Source organism: Perognathus longimembris, chromosome 18, assembly GCF_023159225.1.
Source record: "Perognathus longimembris pacificus isolate PPM17 chromosome 18, ASM2315922v1, whole genome shotgun sequence".
In the NCBI taxonomy this organism is placed as follows: Eukaryota; Metazoa; Chordata; class Mammalia; order Rodentia; family Heteromyidae; genus Perognathus; species Perognathus longimembris.
In genome coordinates this window covers 2,595,473-2,611,272 of record NC_063178.1, presented here as the reverse complement: position 1 = coordinate 2,611,272, position 15,800 = coordinate 2,595,473, and the positions used below count along the sequence as shown (strand labels likewise).

The 15,800-nt window shown below is 44.1% G+C and overlaps 1 protein-coding gene across 1 annotated transcript in view; it reads right to left on the bottom strand.

The window, feature by feature from the left end:
* Ryr2 (ryanodine receptor 2) overlaps nt 1–15,800 on the bottom strand; it is a 285,298-nt gene that overhangs the window by 37,818 nt on the left and 231,680 nt on the right. The window contains 8 exon segments of the mRNA XM_048367485.1: nt 331–410; nt 2,222–2,321; nt 8,987–9,040; nt 9,394–9,445; nt 10,964–11,067; nt 12,254–12,350; nt 14,406–14,518; nt 15,535–15,579. Coding sequence (XP_048223442.1) covers nt 331–410; nt 2,222–2,321; nt 8,987–9,040; nt 9,394–9,445; nt 10,964–11,067; nt 12,254–12,350; nt 14,406–14,518; nt 15,535–15,579 — 645 coding nt within the window.

The following is a 15,800-nucleotide window of genomic DNA, read 5'->3' as shown; positions in this document are numbered from 1 at the left end:
CCAGGTGGCTCAACACCAGCTATGCGCAAGCAAGAGGAGGGAGAGTGCAAGGCCCCAAGTGCAAGTCTTGACACTACCTCCAAACAAAGGTCATATGCAACTAACGTGTCCAGCTACTTTTATCTTGGTTTACATTTCCACAGATAAGTCTGTCCCATAGTTATGTTTCCCTCCCATGTTCTCGTGGAGTATGGTGGCAAATGGAAATGGAGACACATTCTAGATAGAAGTCAAAGAAATGTACAGTTCTTTCCCTATTTGTTCCTGGTTTAGGGATTGTGGTTGTTGTTGTTGAAAAGCGCGTTGCCCGGCATGCTGGAAGACACTTGCCTGTTGCACTGTGGAGTTGCCGCCATTTAAGATAGCAATTCCTAGTTTCAGAGTAGCAGCTACCATTGGCCCCGTGTCCCCTGGAAAACACACAACACAGAATTCCTCAGTATTGCCTCCGCTACGCTACAGACCTGAGCACCAGAAATAAGCCAGCACAGGCACAAGGCACACTTGCCACCAACACTTTCAAGCAATTAATTCAATCACTAAAACTGCAGGAGGACAAAGGGGGATGGAACAGGAAGAACCGAGTTATGGCAAAATACTCAGAACTGGAATGATGAAGGCTTCAAACCAACCACGTATATTAGAGTAGGGTCAAAATGAATAGAAGCTACCCAGAAGTTTAATAAAGATTTCTCTCCATCCTTCAGGAAGTACCATTTTTCATTCATCACCTTTAATAGTTGAGCTTTATTGAGATGATAACTTTCAAGTTTAAATTATTCAGATGATCATGGTAAAAAATTTGAAGCCACAGTTTTCTGTTAATACATTACATTACATTGTATTTTATATTATTCTCCCCTACTAGGATAAAAAAATAATCCTCGTAATTTAGGAAGACTAGCACTAGCAGAGGATCAACATTATTTTCCCATTTGGTTAAAGTCATTAAAATACATTACATTACATTGTATTTTATATTATTCTCCCCTACTAGGATAAAAAAATAATCCTCGTAATTTAGGAAGACTAGCACTAGCAGAGGATCAACATTATTTTCCCATTTGGTTAAAGTTATTAAAATCGATTCACAAAGAAGATATTACTAATACAAGAAAACTCATCCGAGGCTGGCTACGGATATAAGACATTTGTATTGTAACTGTTAAACACACTCACTGAAAATGCCACACAGTAAAATGAACAGTCAACATACTATGTATGGGCTGAGGGTCAAAGATGGCTAGCACCTGCTTGTATCCATTGAGTTCTTTCAGAACACAGACATATGGCTCTTCTTTTTTTTTTTTTTGGCCAGTCCTGGGCCTTAGACTCAGGACCTGAGCACTGTCCCTGGCTTCTTTTTGCTCAAGGCTAGCACTCTGCCACTTGAGCCACAGCGCCCCTTCTGGCCATTTTCTATATATGTGGTGCTGGGGAATCGAACCCAGGGTTTCATGTATACAAGGCAAGCACTATTGCCACTAGGCCATATTCCCAGCCCATATGGTTCTTCTTGTCTGCTACAGGAACATGAAAGCAGCAGAGACTTGGAGGACGGGACAGGACACAGTTGATTGGGAAGAACTCAGAACTGGAACAACGAAGACTCCAAACTAATCTCCAGAAAGCGCACGATCCAAGAAGCTAGAGATAATTAGTCCCTGCCCTCACAGAAAAAGCTGGCAAACCCTTGATTTATGTCATCAGCTGACCAGGGTGGATTCAGGGCAGAGCTTCCAAAACACGAAGACAAGAAATAAATAAACGACAACACTGGACTCTGGAGACCCTGAAGGCCGGTGTGTGTGACGCCGTACGTGGCACAGGCATGAACGGAAACATCAGGAGCTACCGAGGCGAGTGGGATTGAACCAGGGGAACTAACGGCTTGCAAGGAGGAGGGTCGAAGAAGGTCCTGAAGTACGTGTTGTCCCGGAAGTGGGTGTCAGACCAATGGAGAGAGAAAGGGGGGGGCGAACACAGTCGCCGTCTGTGCTGTGCACATGCGAATCGCGTGCCCTGTAGGCAGGGGGAGGAGGTTGGGAAAAATGAGGGAGACGGAGGGTGGGTGACACGGGCCAAGAAGCACCGTGCTCGTAAGCGGATCGGTTGGACTGAAACCCGTTGGTACAGCTACTTACGGACAGTAATGAAAAGCACCCCGACTGTCAACAGATCGATGATCAACTTCCCCAGAGGGGGCGGGAGCGGCCCTCACCTTTGCTGGCGCTGATCGTCTGCAGAACCATCTCCGCCGCTCCCCGGTCGTGCAGTCTGGCTTGCTGGTACAGGAGCTTTTGCTTTTCCATTTCTTTTTCCTGAACACAAATCCCAACCGTTTATGTTGTGGCTATCAGCAACAGAGAATCGCTAGACCATATGTTTTAGTCATCTCTCCGTGTATGGGCTCTATGGCAACATTATGGACCATTTCAACACCAACAATGTCATCAAACCGATAATCACATATTCAACTCTTTTTTTGGGTGTTTTTTTGTTTGTTTGTTTGCTCTTTTTTTTTTTCTTTTCCCTCGATATTTTTTTTTCACGATATAACTTTTGAATGGATTGTTCTCAATTTTAATTGCTTGGTTAGTCCAAAGCCTGTTTCACAGTTTTGTACTTCATCATGGAAACTTGTACTTTCCAAATGAAACATTTTGTGCATAAGTTAGTCGAGGTTTTTGTTTTATAATCTCCTATGTCATGGCCATAACTTGATACTGCTCAGCAAATGGCTCGAGTTGCAAGTATATCACTGTATCATAGAGAAAAACAAAAAAAACAAAAACAGCAAGTAAGACATCTGGAGTTTACACAAAATTAGAAGCTGATGTGGATTTTTCCAAACCAAAAAAAAAATGTAGGCTTCCACCGAGTAGTAAACTTATTAAGACAGGTCTCCCCCGTCACCCCGCCAAAGAGTAAGAGGAGCAATGTGCCTTTATATTTTGTATTCTCTGGTGGTAACGAAAGATACTGCATGGGGCCAGCTAAGAGCAATGGTTGGAGTTGGTTCTTTTCCACTTAAGCTATCACTGCGAACATAAAGAAATTAAAAACCAAAAAAAAAAAAAAAAGAAAAGAAAAGGAAAATATAAAGGCACAGCAAGTTCCGGTGTGGTAGGATCATTGGCGGCAGCACTGAGACGGAACTAAGCAGTACAAGTGGTAGAGGAGAAGTTGCATAGAGCCCTGGGACAGCGCGCCCCCTCACGATGGCGTGGTAGAGAAGCTGAGTCTACGGGACATGAGACGCTCACTCCGCATCATGTCCGGACACACAACGGCCAGAAACATAGGACCTCATAGCAGAACGAGGGTTACAGCAGAGGTAGCCAGCTTTGCTCCGCAAACTTTCCATCCAACGTACGGAAAAGAGACACTGGAAGATGGAAGAGGTTTAAAAAATGAAGGCTTGCTAAGTTACGGGATATGAGAAATAAAGGAAAGGGGGGCGGGGGAGAAATGGGTTCAAACAAATGAAAAAAAAATCAAAAGAAAGAAAAAAAGAAACCTTCAAATCAAAAGCAACCAACACAGACAGTTATGCTGTTACCAGAGAGGTCTCGCCGAGGCTGGCAAATTTGTTTCTTAAATCTTTGATAATATCGTGCTGTAAAAACAAAATTGATCAGGGTTGTTTTTTTTTTGTTTCCACACTATCGTTATAGGTCCTGCGGTTCAATTTTATTGTTTCTCTTAAATTAGGTGATAGGCCTAAATGGAAGCAGAGAAAAGAAAAACAGATGGGCAGCTGTGCTTCGTGTGTAGCCATGCTAACATCTAAGAGATTTGCCTTCATGTTTAAACCTCTTCCTGAGAAGTCAAAAACGAAACGGAAACAGAACCACACAGACACACAAAACCATACGGTCATTACAACACGGTGCTGGGAGAAATGAAAAGACCCCCCCCCCAACCCCTTCCGTTCGCTCTTTAGCTCTTGCTTAAAATCCATTCAGCTCTAATTGTTTCTTCCTTTTAGACCCAACCATCTTTTCTTTTTCTTCCATTGCCAGAGCTTTAAATTTTTACAAATGGCATGCTTACAGCTGAACCAACTCCTTTTGTGAAAGAGGTTCTTAGTACGAAGACGGTAAGATATCATTAACTTAGGGAACTTCCCTAGCATTGTACCAACTAAAGAGGCCCCGGGAGTCAAAGAATGGTTCTTCCACTGAGCACAGGGCGATCTGCGTGATGCGTGCAAGGAAGCCCGTGAGAGAAGGAAGAGACAGGAGTCAGTGGCACCCAATGGTAAGGACAAAACCCAACAACTGCCATTGGTGCCCGACAGCCGGGGGACGGGCTCGGGGGTCCGCCAGAACCTCCCGGACGCCGAACACTCTAGCGAGCTCTCTACGGCCGGAATCCACCTGCCGTGCAAGCCGACTGAAGAGGCCCAGCGCGCTGATGGTTCAGGGAGGGGCGGGGACACCGTCGGGGCTCCCAGAGGAGGGGTGATCTAGCTGCCCCTCGAGGAGGGACGCTGGCGTGGACGGGGCACGTGACCAGCCCTTGTGCGTGCAGCCGGGAGTCGGGGGGGTAGGGAGGGCAGGATGGCAGAGCTCGGGTCAGCACTGGAAAGCCGTGGGGTGGGTGCAGTGTGGAGTGGGTGAATTCTTCTCGTTAGACATTGTTCTAAGGTTTATCATGAAAAAAAGAAAGTAGGAAATACTGCTCTAGAAAGCGAGAAGGGCCACGGGACCACGGCGTCCTTCGCACTGGCCGGCGAGGCCCGCTTGCTGGCTGTCCCTCTGCACCCCTCCCAGGGGCTGCCCGGGGGAACTTGCGGGCACATCACGCCTTTCCTTTCCTTCCCGGCATGGCACAGCTTTTCCTGACGGCATGAACGCCCACTGAGAACTCGGCTCCGCACGGGACGCCCCTGAGGAGGAGGGCTGGGCTCGCCGGGGTGTAGCTGCTCCTCGAGGGCTCCCCCGACTCGCCCCCTGCCTTCTGGGTCCGCTCCCCGGGCCTTGCTCCCGAACGGGGATGGCCCTAGCGCAGGCCTCTGCCGAGGCGGGGCTGGGAGAGGCAGCCGCTCCCGCCGGGCCCACGCCGCCAGGAGGCCCCCCGCTGACGGGTTAGAGCCTGCCACGATCCGTGGGGAGCGTGAGAAGGAATCCTAGGGACCCACACGAGCTGGGGTGTGCTCGTTCCACACAACCAGCCGGGCAACCAGGGGGCGTCCGTGGCTGGCGGGAGCACTCCACTTCTCAGCCTGGCGGCTCCCTCGCTCCCCTAACACCTGCCTTCCCGGGTCCGTGACACCCTTCATCTCAACCAACCATTTGCGCATAAGCGTCCGTCCTGTGTCCTCTAAAACCTGGGCCGATACACGCGGTGAGCATCGGAGGCCGGCGATTTCACCTGTCCCAATGCGCACGGCAGCTCAGAGCGGTCCTGTGCGGCCCGCAGAGCTCCTTTCCCCTTCCTCCCCTCGCCTTTCCATACTGCGGATGCAGCTAGCTTCAGCAGTGAGACCTAAGAATTAATTTTCCTGACAAGAGGCATAGTGAGTTTGGTATTTTAAATCCACAGTCATATACTCAATTTCTAAGTCTGTACAGGTTCTATTTGCCTATCCACACCTACTCAAAGTTCAAACTATGTGCTGATCAGGGACGGTACGTCTTTCTTATCGTCAATTTATTCTTTGGGACTGGCCAAAAAAAAAATGGAATTCTTAAAATTAAAACACTGGAGGGCTAGACAAAACCTAGCTAATCCTGGGTTAGTGTTAATATGAGCCCTGGAGATAGCAGCTTTAAATTAGGAGACCATCAGTCCACGTGCTGTAGCAGGCCTGATGTGATTGTCATTACATCATTCAGGATATAATATGCCAGACCTCTTTGTTTTATTACAAAATGCCAATTCTGCCATAGGCAGATGTAGTATTTGAGACAGAGAAATTGTCCTTAATCCAAAGTACATATAGAGAGAACTTCAGGGATTTACTGCTCAGTTAGAAAGTTTGGCATTTGCCAAAGGAAGATGCTGCTTGCTTCATCACGTGAGAAAGATGAACTAGAAGAAAACCCAGAGGCCCACGCTTCTCATGTACCTGAGTTCCACTATCATTAATGTAGCCTTTACAGGGAGTCATAAGTGGGTATTATAGTATTTCATATTCACAGAAATGGTTTTACTGATTATCACCACTGACAGTCAGAGCTTCAGGGAGGGTTTTTTTTTTTTGCAAGATCAATAGGAAAAGCAACTTTCTGAAGAACATTTCCACATAGTCTCAGAAACCACAGTTTAAATATATGGTCCAATCTGGTACCAAGGCTCTTTGAGGATCTCAGTTAGAAAAAAAAACAAGCAACTTCATTAGCTCACAAAATGAACTTACTCAACTTATTATTTTTTGTTATTCTTACTCATCTTTGCTTTGGCTTATGAAAAATTCAAAAGCTAAATAAAGCACTTAACTACAAAAGGTTATCTTTTCAGGTACTCTTTCAACTAGTGTTGGCCTCTTTGTAAGATATAACAGTCCTTTTTATGGTTTTTACAAAGGAGTAGCCATAAATCGAAAGAATAATTAGCTACATACATAACCAAGCTATTGAATAAGTAGTGGAAGGGAAAGTATGTTTAGGTTATATTATAGATAAAATGAAGAAGCAGATTATCAAGATAAATCTGAAATTGTAGCGTGAGCATATAACATAAATGTGATATAAGAAGGAAGAGTTGGCAAACACTTAACATGTTAGCCCCAAATTCCTCTTTTCCAGGTTTCCTGAAGATTGCTATAGTCCTTGTGGGAAATTTCTTAATTACATCACATTTCTTAGTTTATTTACTCTCCTCACTGTCTTTGCTGAATACAAAGAGTTTCAGCAGGAGCTACAGCAAATAGTAGGAAATCACCTGCCTACGGAGATAAAATTCATTTGCCACATACTTTGGGTTTTTTTCAAACTTAATTAACATAATTTGCTACAAGAGTTATTAAAACTGCCAGATACTCTTTTAGGTTCATTATAATTGACTTGTAAATGTCACTATTGGATATAAAGTATGTCAAACACCAAGACATCTCATCTGGAAGGTCTCTAAACTTATCAGAAGAGAATTCAATCATATGGTTAAATTTTCCCAAGGTTTGATTGGTATCATATAATCAATTCCAGAAAAGAATATCTTCTTAGGTGTTTTCCCTTAGCAACTTTCCAGGGCAAATATTTAAAATACTAGGAGAGAGAAATCATCACCTAGTTCTTTCCTTTAAAGAATGGCCAGAATAAATATTGAAATTATAACCTGTAAGTTCCCAGGCACTAAAGAACTAAGGCCACAATGAAAAAGTCTTGTTTTCGAGTAAAGAGATGGATTAAAATCAAAACAAAATGAAAAATAAAAATTTTTAAAAAAAACCCAGGGGGACTTGAACCCAGGTGGCACTGAGCAGGCCTTGGCGGAAGTTCCACCCCCTAAAGGGCTTTGCTCCAGCTCTGTAGGCAGCTCGATGTTCAGTCGGGGGACAACACCACAAAGCATGAGTCGTGCAGATTGCAAGAAGAACACACCAAAGAAGGAGACCAATTGCATTGGAACTAACAGACTCATGGGCAGAATGTTCAAGACCTTTGGTCACAAAAGAGTCCCAAGACGTTGGGTCTAACAAAGGCCAAAGTGACAAGGAAAGTAGAACTCAGACCCAGACACGTACACACACACACGTGGGTTTACCTTGCTGCGGTGTGATCCTGTGACCTTAAAGGAAGGGTGAGGACAAGAAGCAAAACAGCAATCAACAACTGCTCTACAGACCACCGGTAAGACCATACATGGTGCGCATGTCAGGAAAACAGTACTCTTGGTTGCTCGCTAATCCTTCTCAAGCCGCCTGCCTCCCCACTGCACAGATGGACTTGAGGCTGGAGGGCACATACGGTAGAGGAGATTACAGAATCGTGGGACATGAAGGGTATGGCATTTCCTCCCAGCCAGCAGTGGCCACGGGTTATCCTCAAGTCGGTTTTGCTTGGATCGTTTCCGCTATGCTAACTTCCATGCTTGCAGAGGTGCTTGTATAAATTGCTCCTGGACGTGGATCTGACCACTTCCCAGCTACTCCTTGGCTATGTGGTGTGGGGGTCTACCGTGATTTAAAGACTTTGCTGGCTACTGACAGAGTTCCAGACTTCTAGCTCAAAGTCTAGGTGTGTCAAGTCTTAGGAAGAAAATAGTCTAATCTCTTATTTCCTTCCCCTCAACTTCTTTTTGAAAATTTAAAAAAAAATAAAGAACAACCAATAAGTAAGTGGAAATAACTACTCTCATTTAAAAAAAAAAAAGAGACAACCCTGAAAGTATATTATAAGCAAAGGGGAAGGTAATACTAACTTTTCTCTCAGCCAGTCAACATTAAGCAGCATCTCAAATCACATGAGTTATTTAAAAGCTCAGAATGCTTGAGGACAATGATCATCAAACAGAATGGAGTCCTCGGAATACACATCTTCTACCTCATGCAAGCCAACGGCCATGTGCAATCACCTACGTACACGCATGGAATGAGTGATCTCATTGGGCAGAAGTTACATGGCCAGAACTTTAAGACTTCAATTCGGGGGGGGGGGGGTGGAAAAATGTCCAACCAAAGCTATCACGAAAAACTTGAGGTCGTGGTACTCTTATTAAACCAGTATTTTCCACACACAGTCGGTTGGAAATTAAGAGCCCATAACATTGCTGAGATGGGAGCCATTGGAAGCAGCCTCATCCCATCGCAGGTTCTCGGGAGTGCCCATTCTGAGCATGTGGGATTCCTTGACTCTGGGCTTCTTTGTCCTAACTTCAGCAATGTTAGGCCTCGGGTTTGTCCATCCAGCTCTGACATGCAGTTCCTTAACACAATCAGCTGCAGTAAGCCATGAAGCAAGAAACATAAAGGTCACTTATAAGCTATGAACCAATGTTTCAAAATAAAGGAAAGCCATTCTGGAAAGATCCATCTTACTTCAAAGCTCTTCACTTCCTCTTCGCCATCATCGTCTTCCTCATCGTGACAACTCTGATATGTGGGGGAGAAGAAATGAAAGAAGACGCAAATGTGATCCAGTGGAAAGGAGGAAATAATTATTTATTCCACACACATACAGATGCTTTCTATCAATTTCTCATCCCAAGTGGTTGGTAGTCATTTTCGTCAGCACCGTTTAAACACACAGACTAGATACGGCACACAGACAGCACCAATTGGTTTATAACTTGAAAAAAGTGGAGAACGGAAAACTCATGGGCCTTATGTTGCTAAGAAGTAATAACCTTTGGTTTGAAGCCCCAAGTATATTGTTTCTTATACTTTGCCAAAAGAAAGCAATCTCTCCTTATTAAACATTAAAATCGGGGAAGATATATATTTACCTTTGCCATAATATCCGCATAAGCCATATATAAATAATCTTCCTCCAGTTTGCTATGGAAAGCAAGAGAAGAGAACATTATTTATGCAGAAGTCTAGTCACGTGTGGTTAGTCTATCGGTCATTGCCTAAAACATTTCTCATGTTTTTGAACAAGTTTGCCCTTTCACCCTTAAATGAGCACAAAACTTAGGAAACATTCCTTCACAAATATCAAGTCAGAAATAATCAAAGCTCTCGGAGCTCCTAAACATGGGCTACTCCTTACCTCCCAGAAGAGATCTTCGAGTCTTAGAAAAGAAACGTTCTATTGATTTACACACACATGTAAAAACATTAATTCTCTTCACGCTACAAGGTTTGAGACAAGAAACTTTAAACCACAAAGGAGCTTTGCATGGCAGAAGTAACAGTTATCGCTGGGTGGGCAGACTCCAAATCATGATGTTTATACAGTGAGAAAAAAAAAACAAGATGATCAAACTGTCGACTCTTAATTAATACAAGATAAAATATGCTTAGTATTTTCTTGGTAAAGATGTATGACAACTATTAAAATATCGGGGGGGGGTAAGTTTTCCATAAAAAAAAAACAACAAAAATGTGTAATGCCATCTTAAAAGTTTAACACTTTGGCTATGAGAAAAGAAATTACTTATGACAAATACCTTCTCTCTTGACATTGCCAGACAGAGTTGCTCTATGCTTAGGGATGAGATGGTTTTGTTAGTTGAGAAACAATGAGAGAGAAAGAGAGAGAGAGAGAGAACAGGACAGTGGGAAGATGGACCCATTCGCTAAGAGGGAGAAAGGTCTTTGTTATGACAAGCAGAGACCAGGGGAATTCTTCAGGACTTCTGAGGGGGCACATGTGGAGATGGGCTGACAATTCAATGATCTCCCTGGTTCTGAGAGAGGGTGAAGACCTGAGGAACGTCAGCCTTCTTGCATAAATTGGTGAAGGAGATCAAGGTTCTAGAACCTTCCCACGTACAGAGAGACCATTTTTGCAGTGTCCCCTGTAGTGAGCCAGAACTAGGACTCAGATGCATTTTTTTTTTTTAAATTACATCTGCAGAAGTCTTCCCTTCCTGTCTCTAATGAACTGGAATAACGAACAATGTGGGAAGCAAGAAAGATATCCTTAAACCAGATCTCAGGGCTGAGAGGTCTTTTGAGTTGGGGTGACAATTTACTCACGCCCCCTAAGAGCTTCCTACGACCCACTCAAATGGAGACACCATTGACCTCCCTCTCTACGCATTTGGACACCAAATTTGGATTTGGGTTCTTTTTCCTTTGTTTATAAGGGCTTCTATGATAAAGAGAGAAGGCCTCTCATTGAAAACAAAATGCGAATCAACTACATCAGCCTATCACAAAGAACTCATAATGTAGATGGGAGGGGGGGACACACCCAGACAGGGAATGGCTGGGCTCAGGAGTGTGGACCAGGGCCCGTGTCTGCCAACACGATGCTCCCTCCTGACAGGAACGAGATGAACCACACAGGTCCCCGGGAGGAGTTCTGTGTCTGTCCCGCCCGGCTCCTGGGCACCCTCCCAGCCATACCATTTCTCGGTCAAAGCCGTGCGGCTGAACAGAAGGATGAGCTGGTGCAGGGGGTCGACTCTCTTCATGCCTTCATCCTCCTCGGGGGGCTCAGCCCCAGGTTTCTAGAAAAGAAAACAAAAAGCCCAGTGAGTAAACGGTGTCACTTAAAAAAGAAATGTCCGCTCAACGTCAGGGGTAGAGAGTGAACGAAAACCCCTCCTTTTTCAGTTGCAGGATGGGTCCCCTATACGATGGGCAAATAGATATACATGCGTTTACAGATGCATGACATATATAAGGCACATAGAGATGTTACATATAATACTATATATAATATAAATATATATGGCATCGCGTTACCAATTTTAAAACTCGGTAGCTTGGAACAGTGGTATTTTGTCATCTAACAAAGAGTTATCACAGGCAAGGATGACCTTCAGAAATAAAAGTTTCCCACCTGTCATTTCACGAGCAGATCATGACTAAACGCACATTTGGTATGCAAGTTTCAGCTTTAGGGAACGTTAAGTTTATTTAAAATTTTTCAGTTAACTCTAAGTACGAAAGTTGTGTTCGCATAGACATAGCTGCTTACCAGATAAAATATGTCTGTCGCCTTTACAAAGACAAGCAAAGGATACAGCAGGAGCTAATGTTTGAAATGGCTTCGTTTTTCTCCGATCTTCACTAACTTTTAAAACAACCAAACCGTACGGTGGGATGAGGCTTCAACAATGAGGAAAATTATTCTTTTCTGGAGAACCAATTAATTGGATCCTGACTTTTTATTGGACTGCAAGCCTACCTAGATGTTCCCAGCGCTGGACTCCCAGGTGTGAACTGTCACAAGTCGATGACAGAGGCAAAGACTCACCAAAGCCTCTGACTACACTAAAAAATTCCATGGCAATCTATGCTCATCATTTTTTTTGAAAGATGGCTTTTATCGGTAAACCAGCAACTTTCCATTAATCTTTAGTTTCTTTGGAGTTTGATTTTTTTTTTTAGAACTTTATCCTGATCTTTGGGGTGGAGCTTGGCAAAAAGAGTTTAAAACGAACCACCCATGCGCATTTAATTAATAATATATTTGTATTTTGGGTCTGAACCATTTCACATTGCTGAGATGTTTTAGATAAAAGAAGGAAGCTTTTTCCGCGAACACTGAAAAGTACCAACTGTGATTTAAAAAAAGAAAAGTGTCTTAAGACCAATATAATGCACAGATACTCTTTGAAAACTCTTTACCCTGGCCTTGTTTCACCGAGCCCAAACCCTCCTCCACTTAGAACAGCACTGAAAACGTACGGCTAAATCTTCAATCAGTTTATCTTCAAAGTAATGCTCTTCTGTCTCGATCCACGACTTTTCGTATCCCTGGAGAAAGAGATTGACGGCCCGGTGCCTGAGGGAGAACACAATTTCAAACACAACTTTTATTTTTTTTTGAAAAAGTAAATTGAAAAGGGGGTTCAGTAGTACTTGATTAGTAGGTTTCCCATATATTCGAAATGAAATAGAATAACAACAAGCTTGTCATTCTTGGTGTTTCTCTTCAAAGGTAGCCCCTTTGTAATACAGTCAGCTAGGGTTCGCAAATCACTTGACTTGCATTTAAAAATCCCAACTTGGTCGTTTCTGTGCCTTGTAACATTGGTCAAGTTATCCGCCTTTCATTGTTGTCATTTGCAAAATCCCATGTGTATTTTATTTACACCGGATCAAAATGAAATATAAAGAATGCTGGATAGATTAGTAACTCTAGCAGCTATTTCTACACAAAGTGGCTCTTGGTAAGCAGTGTAGTAAATGGTGATAGAAGGACTGGTCTGCATTCAAAGGGATGATAGAGACAGGCCTTGAGATCCAAAGCAAAATGCATTCAGTGAACTTGATGGGGTTGTACAAAAACTCAACACTGGAACCCTGATAACCAATAGCTACCTATGAAGGAAGTGATCAAGAAAAATCTAGAAGAATAGAAGGAAGGATGAGAGAATTCCTTAATAAACAAAGATTATCATAAGGAAGTAGTGGAGGTGACCAATGGAAGCCCCTGGTGGCACAGGGAGCCGAGATTACGAATAACTTAAGGGGGCCAAGGAGTCCCAAGACATCATGGTTAGACAGGTGAACCAAGGGCACTGAAAATAGAAGAAGGACTAACAACATAGCTGTCACCTCTAGAAATCACTATAAATTCTAGAATTTCCAGCACTGCTGTAGGCAGCAGACCAGCTGGGCCCTGGTTAAAAAAAAAAAATTATGACTGCAATAAGGTTCAGAAATGGATGTTTCGGGAGGACGTGTTTCACCAAACATCAGGCAGGAGCGGGGTAGCAAGCTCTGTGGGTCTTAGAGCCTGCTCAGAACCGACTGCCATCCCTGGACGCGACACTAGGACAGATAACGAGAAGCGGCAGCCACGGGAAGAGTCGTGATGTGCAACACATCATTAGAAAACGAATGCGACTTGGAGAAGGACTGCACAAGAGGAGAGGAAGGAGCGCGGGGCTTGAGGGCTCGCGTTCTCTTGGACCACACGGTGAGCCATAATTGGATTCCGAGAGCACGGAAGCAGCGCAGAGTTTGAGGCAGAAGACAATGCATTTGAGACTCGGTGCACGGAGCCCGATGGTCAGGATTTTCCTAGCTCAGCGAAAGTGCAAAGGGTGACCTTTAGTCAGCTTATCTCGGTTTTGCGTTTTTGTTTGGTTTTGTGTAACCTTTGTTCAGTGACTCAAGGACAATGGACGGTTCTCTGTCCGAGGTACTGACAAATATAAACACATGAAACTAAGGTAAGGAACTGACAGAGGTGTCTGTGGCTTATCCTCAGATGAACAGGCGTATCCAAAATAGGAGTACATGCGCAATCAGTATCGCTTCCCCATCCATAGGTGTGTCATCTAGACCCATGAGAGAAGGTGATGGATCCATCGGACCCATTCCTCATTTACCTCATTTTCCCGTGAGTCGGGCTTGCTCCAGCCCTCTTCCTCCAATGCGTGCACGCGCGCGCACGCGCACACACGCACACACACATATACATATATGTAACCTGGGGCTGGGACTATGGCCTAGTGGTAGAGTGCTTGCCCCATAAACAGAGTGCCTGCCGCAAATAACCTGACCGACGTGGTACAGTACAGAAACGGGGATGCACGGGCTGAAATCGAGGCAGCAGGCATTCCTAAACACTACACGCCCTTGCACCGAACTCCTCCTCAGTGGATGTCCTTTAGCAGTTACACTGCGGACCTCAGTCCTCTGGAAAAAAAAAAAAGACCAGCACGGACAGCAAAGTGAAGTACTGTGAAAACAACCAATCAACCTCTCCCATCTTTGCTTGGACTACTCCACTGTGTTTGGACACACACACACACTGTGAGTTTGTTGCTCGCCTACTACTCAGTGGGAAATCCCCATCCTTTGTTACTGAGGCACTGAGTGTTCTGACCTTGGCAGGTTGTACAAGGGAGCCATCCGAAAGCAGGCCACCACGGCCCTTTTCCTCTGCTTAGACAGGAGCTTGTGCCACACAGCTTTCTTAGATCTCTGAGGATGCTCCACCTGGAATGAAACAGCACAGACACGTACAGATGGTACCCGAGCTCGCCTTCAGGACGCAGCATCAGACAGCTGTACCTGGGACCTTAACTCATTTGGGTAAAGGCTCTAACCTAAGTTCCCCACAGCGAAACGTGGGATTGCTTCAAATGTCCCGCCGTGTATTTAGTAACAGTTTCATAGTTTGGAAAGAGCGTACTTCATAAGCTTTGTCATCTCTAACATCAGAGGGAAAGGCATTCTGTAGAGAGCCACGTTCCCTTAGGATCTTTTGGTTTTCTTTCTTTTCACGGGGCTCTGTAATTTTTAGGCTGGCGCTTTACCACTGAGCCATGCCTCCAAACCATTTGGGGCTCCGGTTACCTTTTAGATAGAGGCTCATTATTTTTTTTGCCTGGGCCAGCCTGAACCATGATCCTACTATTTACACTTCCTAACAGAGATGGACAGATGGAATGACGAGCACACTCGCCGCTACCAGCTTTTTCTGCTTAGATGGAGGCTCATGATTTTTGTTTGTGCGTTTGCCCAGACCGTGCCAAACCACAATCCTCCTAAGCTCTGCCTCCTAGGATTAGCCAGGATTACAGATATGGGCTACTGCCCCAGCCTTTTCAGAGCTGTTAAACGTTTTCCTGCGCAAGGAGTTAAGCAAGCAATGCTTACAGACTTACATACTCACTGGGGATAATTTCATCACACACACTGAAGTAGCAAGTACCAAGAGTCAGTGGAAACTCCCCTTCCTCTAAGGAGATGACAAGACTTGGCATACAAGGTATCAGGAGTGAGTAGAGGGATTTTGTTTTATAAGAATGCACAAACCAACAACTACTGAGTTAGATAAGGATGAATGATGATTTTAAGTTATAGGACATAACAAAAGCAGGCTACTGATTTTAACAGGTGGTGACTGGAACTTTAAAGAGAAAACAGAGATTAATGATAATAAGTATTAGGAAGAAAGAGTCCCAATAAGGGAGTCTAAATTAATTAGTAATTGCTAGGCAACTGAACACTGTACTTCCCAGACTGTAATAGCCACGGCCAGTATTTTTAGATCTCTGGAAGAAATAAAAATGTTACATTAGCCAAAAATGTAAAATTGAGTTTATTATCCTTTGCACTAAAGCACCAAAATATTAATGACAACAATGCCTTGAAAAAAAATAACACTGAGACTTGTCTGGACTATATTGCTTAGAGACTTTAACAAGGTACTTAGTTCTATAAGTAAACACCATTTATTCCTGTAACCTTTTGTCCTCCACAGCATCAATAAAAT